Consider the following 13,277-nt stretch of genomic DNA (forward strand, 5'->3'; position numbering starts at 1 on the left):
AATAATATGGAAACATCTTTCAGTTATGACTGAAATCAAAATTAGCAGGTGGAATTACTCATTTTTTTTTTATTAAATTATTATTGCTTCCTTTGCAACTTAAATTTTATTTCTTTTTCTGTATAAGTTTAAAAATGGGCAAACAAATAAGAATTATAATTTAAAATGACTTTATCACATCCTGAGCAATATTGGGTGCATATGACTAAAATATGTTATAAATAAATAAAATATATATTTTGATAAAAAAAAAATATTGGAAAATTTGTATCCTTTACAACTGAAATTTTATTTCTTTTTCTGTGTAAGTTTAAAAATGTGCAAACAAATAAAAATTAAAATTCACTGCATCCTGGGCAATGTTGGGGAGGTACAGCTTGCTGACTATGAATCAATCCCTGTTATTAGTTTTAGTGATTATCAATTAATGTATTTATTTGCTTCCCCACCAAAGCAAATTAGGCACAAGACCGTTTTTAATGTGGGGTAAAAACCAGCTCCCCTAAAAGTAGGCAAAAAGGGGGCACTCTGGTTACCAAAAATAATAATTGTCCCAGTATAGAGGGGTTCCCCTCTATTGACTGGTACACATTATCTTAAGTGCAGTATCTGCAGAACAGATACTACACTTTGATCCCAGGCCAAGGACAACAGAAAAAGGGCAAGCCACTTTTCTGTTTTAGTGATTATCAATTATCCATACCAGAAAATATTTATAAAAAAAAATATAAAATATTATTCTAAAATTGAAGAAACAGATGAAGTAAAATGCGAAAATAATTTGAGATAGATAAAACTCAGATATTGCAGCCAGGAATGTGGATTTAACCTTTGGATCTTTCATGAAGTTTCCGCATCCCTTCCGACAGGTCTGCCATGTTTTCTTTCTGCTCGGCATTGTTGTGGTCAGCACATTGGTCAACAAACTTCTGGCTTCTTGATGCCCCCATGATTTGGATGGAGAATTTGGCGACCTGACCTTCTACTTGTTCATCTTAGCCAATAATGATTCTATCAATATGTGAGTATTGTTTGATTTGCTATATTCCATTACCATCATCACCTCCATCAAATCCTGATTGACGACCTTTCATCTCTGGAGTATAGTATACTCATTTGTAGCCATACAGACTTATATATATATATATAAGTATCCTTTTATAAAACTCATTTCGTAGTTCACCTTTTTATTTAGTTCCATTATATCTCCCATTCATTTTTTATATTTTATCATTGTTACCAACAGGTAATTATTAATTATAATTATTATTAAAAATATGCACTTTTGTATGCACGTTATCACCTTTCATGCACACCCACAAAAACCAAGATCGCCAAATATGAAATGCAGAAAAGTAATCGAAACAAAAAATCTGGTGTCATTGAAAGCCAAACTTAATATTTTACTTATTTCAAAAAGAATTGTTCTAAAATTGAATTAAGATTTTATAAATAAAATTCTGTTAACTTAAAAATATTTCCTTTATTTATTTGATTAATATTTAGCCAACAATTATTTTTACAAAAAAACAAAAAAAACAGAAAATAATAAAAATAAAACAGTATGTTAGAATGGAATTTCCACAGGATTCTCAATATAATTTCTATTTTTGTACTGACATATTAAGATTAAGTTTTACTATAGAGCTTTGGAGTTAGTAGCTTAATAGTTAGACTCCAATTTCTGAAATTTTGAAAGGTATGACCCTGAGAAATTTTCTTGTTCCATTAGTTTGAATTTATATATTACCATATAATAAAAAAAAACTCTACTTGTATATTTGCCCATTTAAACAGCTTAAACTATATTCTTTAGAGCCATAAGCAGATTTTTTTAAATTAATGACCTGGAAAAAAATATTTTAAAAAAATTTATCACCAAGCAAACATCAAGCAAACTGAAAAATTATAACTATATGGATTTAACTTTAAAAAAATTAATATATTTTAGCTTTTTCTTGCCGATAAATTAGACCTTCAAATCTAAATGTACCCTCTCCCACATATTTCAATATTTAATAGGGGAGTTTCAGTATGCTATTCAAATTTAATCTCTATTGAACACCTCTGATGGATGTTACAACAATTGTAAAGAAACAGGTCAATTGTTTTAAAAAAAAACGGGGGTTTCCTCTCAAATTATTGCTTCATTTTCAAGAAATAATATCAAATAAAAATTCAGGTAAACTTATGTTATTACCTTTTATCAATTTCACCAGTAATTTTTTTTCTAAAGCGTTCATGAAAGAAATTTAATCTGTTTAAGAAATGCATGAAATTTAACAAAAATAAACACATTACATAACTCAATAAATCTCGGCCCTGACTAATTAAAAACAATTTTTAAATAAAATTTGATTTTACTCTTCCAAGGTAATAAACAGATTTCAATACTTTTCTAACAATTGAATGCCTTTTTTGTCGAACAATTTCGTTGATCTTAAAGTACAGTTGTGATATCACTCTTTACCTGTAGTATTCTACTGAGGTTAGCAAACAACCAATAATTACTGGTGGTCAAATCTGGTTAATAGGGGTGCAGAAGCAATTTGATATCTCTGGTTCCCACTCGCCAATCTTTCATGAAAAACACCCGTCTAGCTGAAACCACTGTCAATAATTTTCCCTACTCTTTATCTGTGCCTAAATCAAAACCTAGATTCCATGAACAAAGCTTCTTTCTTAGAACTGCACACCTGTGGAACTCTCTTTTGTTGGCCTGTTTTTCACCTGACTACAACTTGGCTGTCTTCAAGTCCAACATAAACAAATTCCTGATAAACCGCCCCCTTAAGTAAGATACTTTATCAAATCTTCATTACTAATGATTACTATGATATTATCCCATTGATTACTGCACACGCAATAACCCTTATCCCCAAGTGGCTTCCGGGCTTTGATAAGTGGTGACTACCATGTAAACAAAAGTGTAATTTGTGTGGTTTTTGCCATCATTGCAATCCACTTGTGACACGGTGCATTGTTTTAGTGAAAAAGCACGTTTTCTTCATTTGTGATTGTTTTTTGAGTGATTTATTTCTTCAAACGCACTTATAATGCTGTATAATATTCACTATTAATGGTTCTGTCTTTCTCAAGGTAATTTTTTTCTCCTCCCTTGTAAATTATTTTTGTTTTTTTAATTTTATATCTATATTAACATTTTTTTTTTTTTTTTTGCCTTTTTAAATTTTTATCTCACTTTTTAATTTCCCTCATTTTTTGAATTTCACCCTCTTAACTTCCTCTTTTTCTATCCTGTTTTTAATTTTTCCACTTTTTAAATTTATTACCTCTTTTAAAATACAGAATAAACAAATTTTAATTTTTCACTGATTTTTAAATTTTTACCCTTTTCTAAAGTTTTTTTTTACCCTTTAAATTTTTTTAACCCTTTTTAAAAATGTTTTACCCGTTTTAAAAATGTTTTACCCTTTTTAAAAATGTTTTACCCTTTTTAAAAATGTTTTACCCTTTTTAAAAATGTTTTACCAAAAATGTTTTACTTTTTTTAAAAATGTTTTTTACCTTTTTTAAAATGTTTTTTACCCTTTTTTTAATTTTTTACCCTTGAAATTTTTTTTTTTTTACTGTTTTTTAACATTTGCTCCCGTTTTAAAAATTTTAATCTTTTCAAAACAAAAAACAACACATCCTTATTTAAATTTTTATCTTTTTTTTAATACTCTTTTTGAAATTTTGTCTTTTTCACCCGCTTTGATTTAAGAAATGTTTGTTTCTTCAGTTGGAGTCATTCAATTTTCACTGACTCTTATGAATGTGTTTCTCCCACACCATCTCGGTCCTGGATATGACCTTAAACTATATCCGATGGTGAGGCCCCAGCTTGTGGGCTTTGGGGAGTGTGAAGCCACCCTTTAATTGCCATTGCTCCCAAGTCCACTCTGATCCGGAGTGGTAGTACCTGTTAGGGTCCCAACTATGGGTTAAATAGAAACGGACTTAAAAAACAAATATACTCTATCAAAAAATTGTTCTTCAAAATCACTGGATTTGGCATTAAATAACCCAAAAGGGTTGATATGTCGTAAAACAACCAACCAACCAACCCACACCATCTCTACAAGTAACCTGAATTTTGTCAATGGTCTTCATGATTATGACCCATTACTGAAAATGATGTTTTCCTTACAAACATTTCTTGATGAAAAATCAGATTTTTACAGTCACAAAATTCTATAATATTTCTCCATTTCAGTGAACCTTATCAAAGCAGCTTTTAAAGGAAATAATTGATGTTATTTATATATTTCGTGATAAATTCTCGTGTTTACTTCAGAGTTATTTCTGCCAATATTATACTAGCAGGCCTACCCAGCGTTGCCCAGGTTTATAAAAACTAAATATATGTTGAATAGCATTAGGTTTCTCACTCCCTCATCTAGAAAAGAATTTTTTATATGAGGAGTTACAAAATAAATTTTATGAGGCCCTCAGTGTGCTACTGAAAGTACCAAATAAAATTAAGGATAATAAATGACAACAGTTAAGAAACGATGACTCAAATCCGGAGTTTGTGTCGTTCAGTTTGAAAAAAAAATGTATTAATAATCATATTTAATTCTTGATAACATTTTATGATACAAATGCCAGTTGACCCCCGCCTCCTTCACTCCCTTAAGGAATGAATTTGTTTTTTTTTTTTTTTTCTAAATTTTAGATCTTATTTTTCCGGGGTTACGCTGATAAAAAAAATAAAAAACAAACCAACTTTGTAGGAGTTTGTGTAGTTTTGAAGGATCTGGATATACAAGCACATAAACAGCCTTTATATAATAGATTAGCCTGGGTACCCGGCATTGCCTATGTGTTTGGAGGTGTGTGTTGAGCAAAAAAAAAAAAAAAGGGCAGTAGGTAAGCATGCTCGAACCCGTACTGCAAAGGAGAAAAATGTGGAAAGAAAAAAAAAAAAAAAAACGTCTCTGCTGTTGCGTCCATCGACCATTGACCAATCTAGTACCCCCTTTTAATGGGGAGCGACATATATATTATTTTTAAAATATAATTATCCACTGACACGTGTTTCGTCGTCCACGACTCATCAGAGTGGCTGAATCTAGCGAGATTCGAAAGCGGCACCTCGTAATAAGAAGCCTAAACCTCTACCACGGTGCTAACCTCGCCGGAGGGGGTGCCAGATTGGTCAATGGGAAAATTATTCCCAACAAGCATTTAGGTAATAATGCACTTTCGTATAAATACTTGAATTCATTCAAGAAAGTATCGCAAATAAAAACATCTACGTAAAAGTGATACATTTAGTAGTCCGGCGAGGTTAGCACCGTGGTAGAGGTTTAGGCTTCTTATCACGAGGTGCCGCTTTCGAATCTCGCTAGATTCAGCCACTCTGATGAGTCATGGACGACGAAACATGTGTCAGTGGATAATTATATTTTAAAAATAATATATATATATATATATATATATAAAAAGATAACCCTTGCCTCACTATAAACCTTTTGCTGCACAAACACCTTTTCAAAAGGTATCAATTATCTCTCAAAGCGTGAAAAAACCGACCATGTTGATTTAAAAAAAAAAATCATATTTTGTGTAGCAGTTTTTATTCTCCATTGTGTTTTATCATAGTCAAGATTGTTGTCACAGAAGAAACATCCTTGTTATTCTTATAAATTCAGTTAACATTTTTTATTGGTTCTTGATTCGATATTAATAAGAAAGAACATTTGTTTTTATTGTTAATAATTATTACATTAATATGTCCATTTTCTAAATTTAAAAACAAAATAGAAAAGAAAAAGGTTAATTTTTCCTAATTTTTTTTGACATTCTATAATCATGAACACAAAAAACTGAGCCATATTTTGAAAGTAACTTTTACACCTCAAATTAAAAAAGCACAACTTCAAATTAAAAAACACAACTTCAAATTAAAAAAACTAAACTTCAAATTAAAAAACATAACTTCAAATTAAAAAAAGACAACATCAAATTAAATAAACCCAAGTTCAATTTAAAAGCACGTGACATTATGTTAGAATTATTCATACTCAAACTTTGTAAGGTAATTTGCATAACATCACTTATGCAAATTACCCACTATTACTTGTAGTTGCTCGCAACAATAAAAAAAGAAAAGTTTCTAACAATTAACATTACAATAATTTAAAATATGGAAAATAACAATGGATCTCCGGTAGTTGTGCGATCAAGTAGAGGAGTCAAGAGAGGCACAGTACGTGGTCAGTACAAACGCAATCGAAATTCTCCTAAGCGTCGGATTCTGGAAGCCGCTCGAAATAGCAGGGACTGGACAACTGTCGCAGAGAACTGTGGGATAAATAGGAACACCGCGTACGCCTGGGTGAATAAACAGGCCAAGGGGCAAGACGTGGAGGATAAGCCGCGGGGTGGAAGGCGACATGGGAAAGTGAATCCGGACATGGTCAACAACATGCTTGATATAATCGGAGAAGATCCTACCATCACTCTCAAGGAGTTGGCCTTGAAGATTTCGGAGATGCATGGAATCAACCCCCCAATCAGCGTTACTACCATAAATAACCATCTCGATGGTAGACTCTTCACTGTAAAACTGGTTCACAAGCAAGCCGAGAATGTCAACACTCCGGAGAATAAGGTAAAACGTCGTATCTATGTAGAAAGGGTTATGGCCGCATTGGGAGCTGGTAAACATGTGGTGTATTTGGATGAGTCAAACGTGAACTTATTTTGTACTCGGACCGTTGGACGATCCGCGAGGGGCCAGAGAGTGGTGCTACATGTTCCAGGCTCGAAAGGTCCAAATATTCACATGGTTGCTGGTATTAGTCAACAGGGACTCATCAACTTCACCCACAGGCGTGGCGCCTACAAGCACCCGGATGTCAACCAATGGGTTGCAGAACTACTCAATTCTGTCTTCGCAATGGGATATGATGCCGGACAGGTAGCCTTGGTAATTGACAACGCCCCGTGCCATTCCCGAGTGGAACAACTACACGACCAGGCAGCTTTTGCAGAAGTGGAGTTTATTCGCTTGCCTCCATACAGCCCGGCTCTCAACCCCATCGAAATGGCCTGGTCAGCCATCAAAGCCGTCATCAAGAGGGATCTACCGAGCGTTATACATGTGCCACAACCGGAAGATATCACAAAAGTGGAGCACCGTCTTCGTCTTGTGGAGACCGCCATCGACCGAGCCTACCAAGTGGTAACTCCTGCCATGTCTCAGGCATTCTGTAATCGGGTTCAACGCCATCACGCTAGATGTCTCAGGGAAGAGGACCTCCCTGTTGGAGAATAAATGGTTTATCTATCATGTAATAAAATTTTAATTTAATTTGAACTTGGATTTTTTTAATTTGAAGTTGTGTATTTTAATTTGAAGTTTAGTTTTTTTAATTTGAAGTTTAGTTTTTTTAATTTGAAGTTGTGTTTTTTAATTTGAAGTTGTGTTTTTTTAATTTGAACTTTAGTTTTTTTAATTTGAGGTGTAAAAGATGTAGTTTGTGCTATAAGGGGTTTTAATGCCCCCCCCCCAGTAGCATTTTCTCTGAATATTTAGAAATTACTTCATTAAATTTTGCTAAAAATCGATCAAATGTTAGAACTAAATGTTATTTATTGGATTCCGAGAAAGCTCTGGTTAGACCCTGACAAGAAATATAAAAAAATTTCTTTTTAATTTATAAAAATTGTATTTATTTCATTTTTGGTGCAAAAAGTGTTCAGGACATAAGAAACATACTTAATCTCTACAATTTCCGTATATTCGTATCTACTGTAAATATGCCATATATCTATTTATACTTAATTATATATACAGAATACGCCATAGCTGATACTTCATTTCCAATTATACTTGTACTGAATTGTACTTCAAATCATAACTATGTCGTTACTTTACTCCGTATTAAATATACACCTTATTATCCCTCCTGTCGTCTTAAATATTTAGAGTTTGGGCACTTAATTTTATTTTAATTCCTGATATCAAGTTAATCATACTTTAATATTTATCTTATTTCTAAACATATGAACAATATTTTAACCAAATATTAACTCCTCCATCTCAAACCAACCAGTTACAAATTTAGTTGCTTCTACTGCATGAATTTTTACTAAACCCTTTTTTTCCCAATAAGAATGAAATGCCTTTTTTAATCAATTTGAGGAGTGTAACTTTTCAGTAAATATATAACCTCTACTAACTAACCGATTAACATTAACTACCCATGCGGAGTCGCAGAAATATCTGGTTTAGGACCCAGGTGTGAGGCAAACCCTCTCGGTGCTGATGAACTTGTAGATCTTCCCAGGTCATCCGTCTAGGAGAGGAAAACTCTGAAGCTAAATCTGTGCTACTGACCCCATACGTCTTAGCTACTCCTGTACATGGTTCAAAAGACATGATAGGTCCTGAACTGTCATCTAAGCTTCAACCTCTGTCCCATCAACGAAATGTTGAATCTCTCTGCCTGTTCTACAAGTACTTTAACAAACCCGACAAAGAACAAAATCCCACCCATACACTTGTACAAAAATGAAATTAAAAAAAAATGTCAGCCAACGATTGATCTATTTTATGAACTCTCATCAAGTGGCTTTTAACCTTAATAAGTCATGACATATTATTAAAAAAAAAAATCAAATGAAATTTGCACTCGATTAGGTAGAGATAACTCTTTCTCTTTTTAAAATTTTTTTTATTCAATTATCACTCCAAACAAGGCACAGTGCCACTTTGAAGTAGGGGGCTACGATCGGGAACATAAGTTGTAGGGGTGTTATGAAGGGAGATGAGTGGTAAGATGTCTGTTCACGTTACACTTGAACTTCTACATGTCAGTACAGTTGGGAAAGCAGAATCCTGGAAGGGAGTTCCAAAGTCTAGCAGTTCTGGGGAAGAAACTACTGGAGTAGGCCTTCTTACATCTAGGGATCTCTACTAGGAAGGGGTAGGATTTAGCTGCTTGTCGGGGATATTTATGTCGAGGGGGTACAAGTGCGTCGGAGCATTCACCATTAAAATACTTGTAGAACAGGCAGAGGGATGCAACATTTCGTTGATGGGACAGAGGCTGAAGGCTAGATGACAGTTCAGGACCTATCAGGTTGGCGAATCTCTTTTGAATCCTGTCCAGGAGTGAGAGACAAGTAGCAGATGCACCAGCCCAAATGTGACAACAGTACTCTATACATAGGCGAATGGTGGCTTTATAGAGGTACAAGATACTTTCAGGCATTAGTATTTTCTAGCACGGTAAATAGAGCCCACCTTCTTCACAGCAGCCTTGGCAATGCTCTCAATGTAACTATTCCAGTTCATGTTCTCTGTAAATGTTAAGTTGGTCATTTATGAATATCAGGAATATTAAAGGTCCAAGGATAGACCCCTGAAGTACTCCTGCATTTATATCATATTGTTTAGGTGTATGACTGTCGAGGACAATCTGGATTTTTCCCTTACTTAAGAAGGATTTTCTAGTGATACCATATAATCTAATTTTCCTTAGAAGACCATTGTGCCACACCCTGTCAAAAGCTTAAGATATATCGAGGACTACCGCTTTACCCTCCCCTGTTTTGTCTAGTGAACGGCATATATGTTCAAAGACTACAATTAGGATATCTGCTGTGGAATGGGCTTGCCTAAATCCATATTGTTTGTCGGTCAGGAGTTTAGCAGCTGTAAGGTGATGGACTAGAGCTTGGTTAATTAAGGACTCAAATATTTTGGCGAAAAGCAGGAGAAGGCTAATGGGGTGATAATTTAATAGGTCAGTTCTTTCGCCAGAATTCTTGAAAACTGATACCACAGAAGCGTTTTTCCAGCAGTCAGGAAAGCAAGATTCGTTAAGGCATTTGTTGAAAAGTTTGGAGAGAACTGGAGCAACCTCAGCGGAGCATTCTTAGCTGTCACTATTTCTCTCTTACAATTTCGTCTAGCTTCTATATACTTATGTCTGTTTGAACTGGACTTATGTCGGTTGAATCTGTGGTATGCATGCTGCCTTTGAACAATGGCAGCTGCACAATAGAAGTAAACAATTGGGGAGAGTGGGGCTTGTTATAGAATTTCTGTACGTTTTTATTTAGTATTTTGTGATAATTTATAATAGAAACTTGTAGCTAATAAAATAGACTTAGCTATACAAAGAAAATGACCATCTGTTGCATATCTATCGGTTATTATTACTACAAACAAAATATCAAAGCTGTGGCTAACCTTGACATTTCTGGCATAACATTTTAGAAAAAAAAAGTATGCAACTCTGCTACTGTAAATAATTTTCCTTTTTTCGTTTGTGTATCTAAACATAACTTCCATAAGCAAAGTTTCTTTCCAAGAATTACCTATCTTTGGAATGCAATATTACATGGCTGCTTTAGTTTTCAAATCCAATGTAAACAAATTCTTGTTGAGCTTCAATAATCAAATTTTGCTCAATTTCAACCATCATTATCAATCCTGAAAATGTTGTCTCAACTCATAGTCATTAATCCTTATCCTCGAGAGGTCTATGAGTCTTGATAAGTTATGACTCCTGGGTTGATTAAAAAGAAAAAAGTTAACCATTAATATCTCTATAAAAAAGACACTATCAAGTGTTCTGTTATATATTGTTTGGCAAATAGTTTGTGTCCATTAAATCTGTTGCGTTGTGTGGTATATATCCACACACACACACACACATGCGCGCGCGTTTACAGACTTATATACTTATAGCGTATATATTCAATAAAGTTATTCAAAATTGCCACGTTTCATTAAGCTTGGTAAAAATGGATTTACACTTTCAGAGTATATATAACTTTATAAAACATTCCAAAGTCACAGAAGTATTCACTTAATTTACTTTATATTGTTTGATTGCTGTGTCTTACATGTGTTTCATTGAATGGCATGAATATACTAAACAAATCATCAGAGACGTACATGAGTTTCTTCTTTTTTTTCCTGAGGAACTAATGTAAGTCTCTGATGATTTGTTTGGTATATTTGTCATTCAATGAAACGTGTGTAAGACGCAGCAATAAAACAATGTGAATTAAATGAATACTTCTGTAATCACCATATTTATCATAAGTCTGAGTACTTTCTAATCCTTCAGAATTCATCGTCAGGGATAAATTAATTTTTGAAAAATTTATATACTTTTTTCTTTTTCTCTTTCCCTTCATTCTTTTATTTTTTCATTGGTGAAGATTGCAATGGAAAGGATCGAAAATAAAACAGAAACGTCTATATTTTATTTAATGAAATATGCCTAAGAGAAAAAAATGCTGCCTAAATAAATAAAAATATATATATAACTGTAATATTTTAATAATATTTTTATACTTGTGTGTGTATATATATATTCACTAGTTCTACCCTGCCACGCGTTGCTGTGGCTCAAATTGGCACAATGGAAAAAGTTCCAAAATGAGAAAAAGCATGTTTCTTATAGGTTTAATTTCCCACTTCGTATGGATACGCAGTTTTTGTTGTTTCATTTTCTTACCTGATATAGAGATTTTCTGGTTTACTGACTCTTGAATACGTAACATAAATTGTCCATGTGAAAAAACAGTCAGTGTGTAGCTGTAAGCCACACAGTTGTAAAGATTGTTCCTTGAGCATTGTTGATGATTATTGCAAACAATAAAATTGGAAAGTGCAATTTCCCAAAGTGTAATGGTGTCTCTGGTGGAATCATAGGAATGCATGGAATGAAGATATCCAGAGTACCTTTTTTTCGGGAGCTAGAGTTTTCATACATTAGAAACCGACTGGGTTATCTGTACTTTTACCTAACAATTCAATAAACCAAAAGATATTGTAAAACATGACGTCAACAGCTGGATGAAGCCGAGCGTTGCTGATGTAATAATAACAAAGCTATGCAAAAGAAATTATAAAGTAAAATTTTAAATGTAGAAACAAGACACAAAAATCCAAAAAAACCTACCGTTCATTTGTATTGCTTATTAAATGTTTGTAGAAAAATTTTAAGCTATTTTTGCAATAAATAATAGCAAATTCGTTAATTTTATGACTTGGCCCAGTGTATTATAAACACCCCTACTTGCCCATGTTAAAAACGGCCTTCGGAATAAACCCCCTCAGTATCTCCATGTTAAGAATGACTTTCGAAGTTTGGGGGCTGTTTAATCCAAAAGCCGTTTTTAACATGAGAAGGTTATTCTTTTTCTAGTTTAGAAAAAGTGAAACAAACTGTTTTGTGTATTTTTTGCAAGTATTTAAACAACAAACAAAACGAATCCCGGCGAGTAGTTTTATTTTGAATAATTTTTTTGTTATGCCGGGGAGGAACGCATAGTAGAAAAAGCAGGAAGGAAAAAAAAAATTAATGCAATTTTTTCCATTAAAAAAAAAAAACAAACTGGATAAATTGTATAGTCACTATTGAAAGCAGATTCACTATAAACTGGAAGTAGTTCTGGTAAGTTGCCTCGACTGAAATCGGAACCGAAAATAAACAATGGCGAAAAAAGTTTTTTTAATATGGTAATATTTTTACTTTTTAATATTTAAAAACACAGTTGGATTAGATACAATCATTCTTGCAAAATATAACAAAAAACCCACTTGTAGATTTCTAGTTTAGTGATGTGGAACAAGCCAGACGTTTCATTTTTATATATATAAATATTCAAGGTTTTTTTTTTCTTTTCTTTTTTTTTTTTTTTAAGGAGTCACCACTTATTAAGGCCCAGAGGCCACTCGAAGATACGAGTGAATGAGTGTATAGTAGTCAATGGGAAAATGTAGTAATCGTTAGTAGTGGAAATTTGGTAAATTGGATTACTTGAGGAATGGCTCATCAAGAATTTGTTTACGTTGGACTTGAAGACGATTATATTGTAGTCAGTTGGAAAGCAGGAAAGTAGAACAGAGTTCCACAGGCGTGCAGTTCTAAGAAAGAAGTTTTTTTCATGGAATCTATGTTTAGGTTTAAACACAGATAAAGAGTGAAGGAAATTGATAGTGACTTCAGCTTGACAAGTGCTTTTTTGGGAAATTCAGGCGAAGTTTATATATTTACATAATTTTTTTGCAAAACATTTTGTGGGTAAGAGGATTTTCCCTACATTAAAAACCAATGTAAGAATTTAGAATTTGGAATGCTGATTTTTTTTTTTTTTTTTTTTTTTTTTTTTTTTTTTTTTAAGAAAAATATTTGGCTCTTCTGCATTTGTGTTATTTTGGACAATTCTGGAGCACAAAAGATTGCTTATTTTAATGGTACTATTGTCTTCGTAGCTCTTCAACTTTTTAATAAAAA

General features: G+C 33.1%; 1 protein-coding gene across 6 annotated transcripts in view; it reads left to right on the forward strand.

Moving 5' to 3' along the window:
• The window catches only part of LOC145303414 (intermembrane lipid transfer protein VPS13D-like), a 393,527-nt gene that overhangs the window by 89,099 nt on the left and 291,151 nt on the right, over nucleotides 1-13,277 (forward strand). For 5 of the 6 annotated variants that reach the window (XM_080144736.1, XM_080144739.1, XM_080144738.1 and 2 more), the window contains exon 2: nucleotides 870-1,021. The exons of the other annotated variant lie outside the window; for it this stretch is intronic. In XM_080144736.1, the coding sequence (XP_080000862.1) occupies nucleotides 1,006-1,021 (16 nt within the window). In that variant the 5' untranslated portion in view covers nucleotides 870-1,005. The remainder of the gene's footprint in view (nucleotides 1-869; nucleotides 1,022-13,277) is intronic. 6 annotated transcript variants of the gene reach the window in all.

The sequence above is a fragment of the Euprymna scolopes genome, chromosome 19 (genome assembly GCF_053919585.1).
Source record: "Euprymna scolopes isolate OS-2025 chromosome 19, ASM5391958v1, whole genome shotgun sequence".
In the NCBI taxonomy this organism is placed as follows: Eukaryota; Metazoa; Mollusca; class Cephalopoda; order Sepiida; family Sepiolidae; genus Euprymna; species Euprymna scolopes.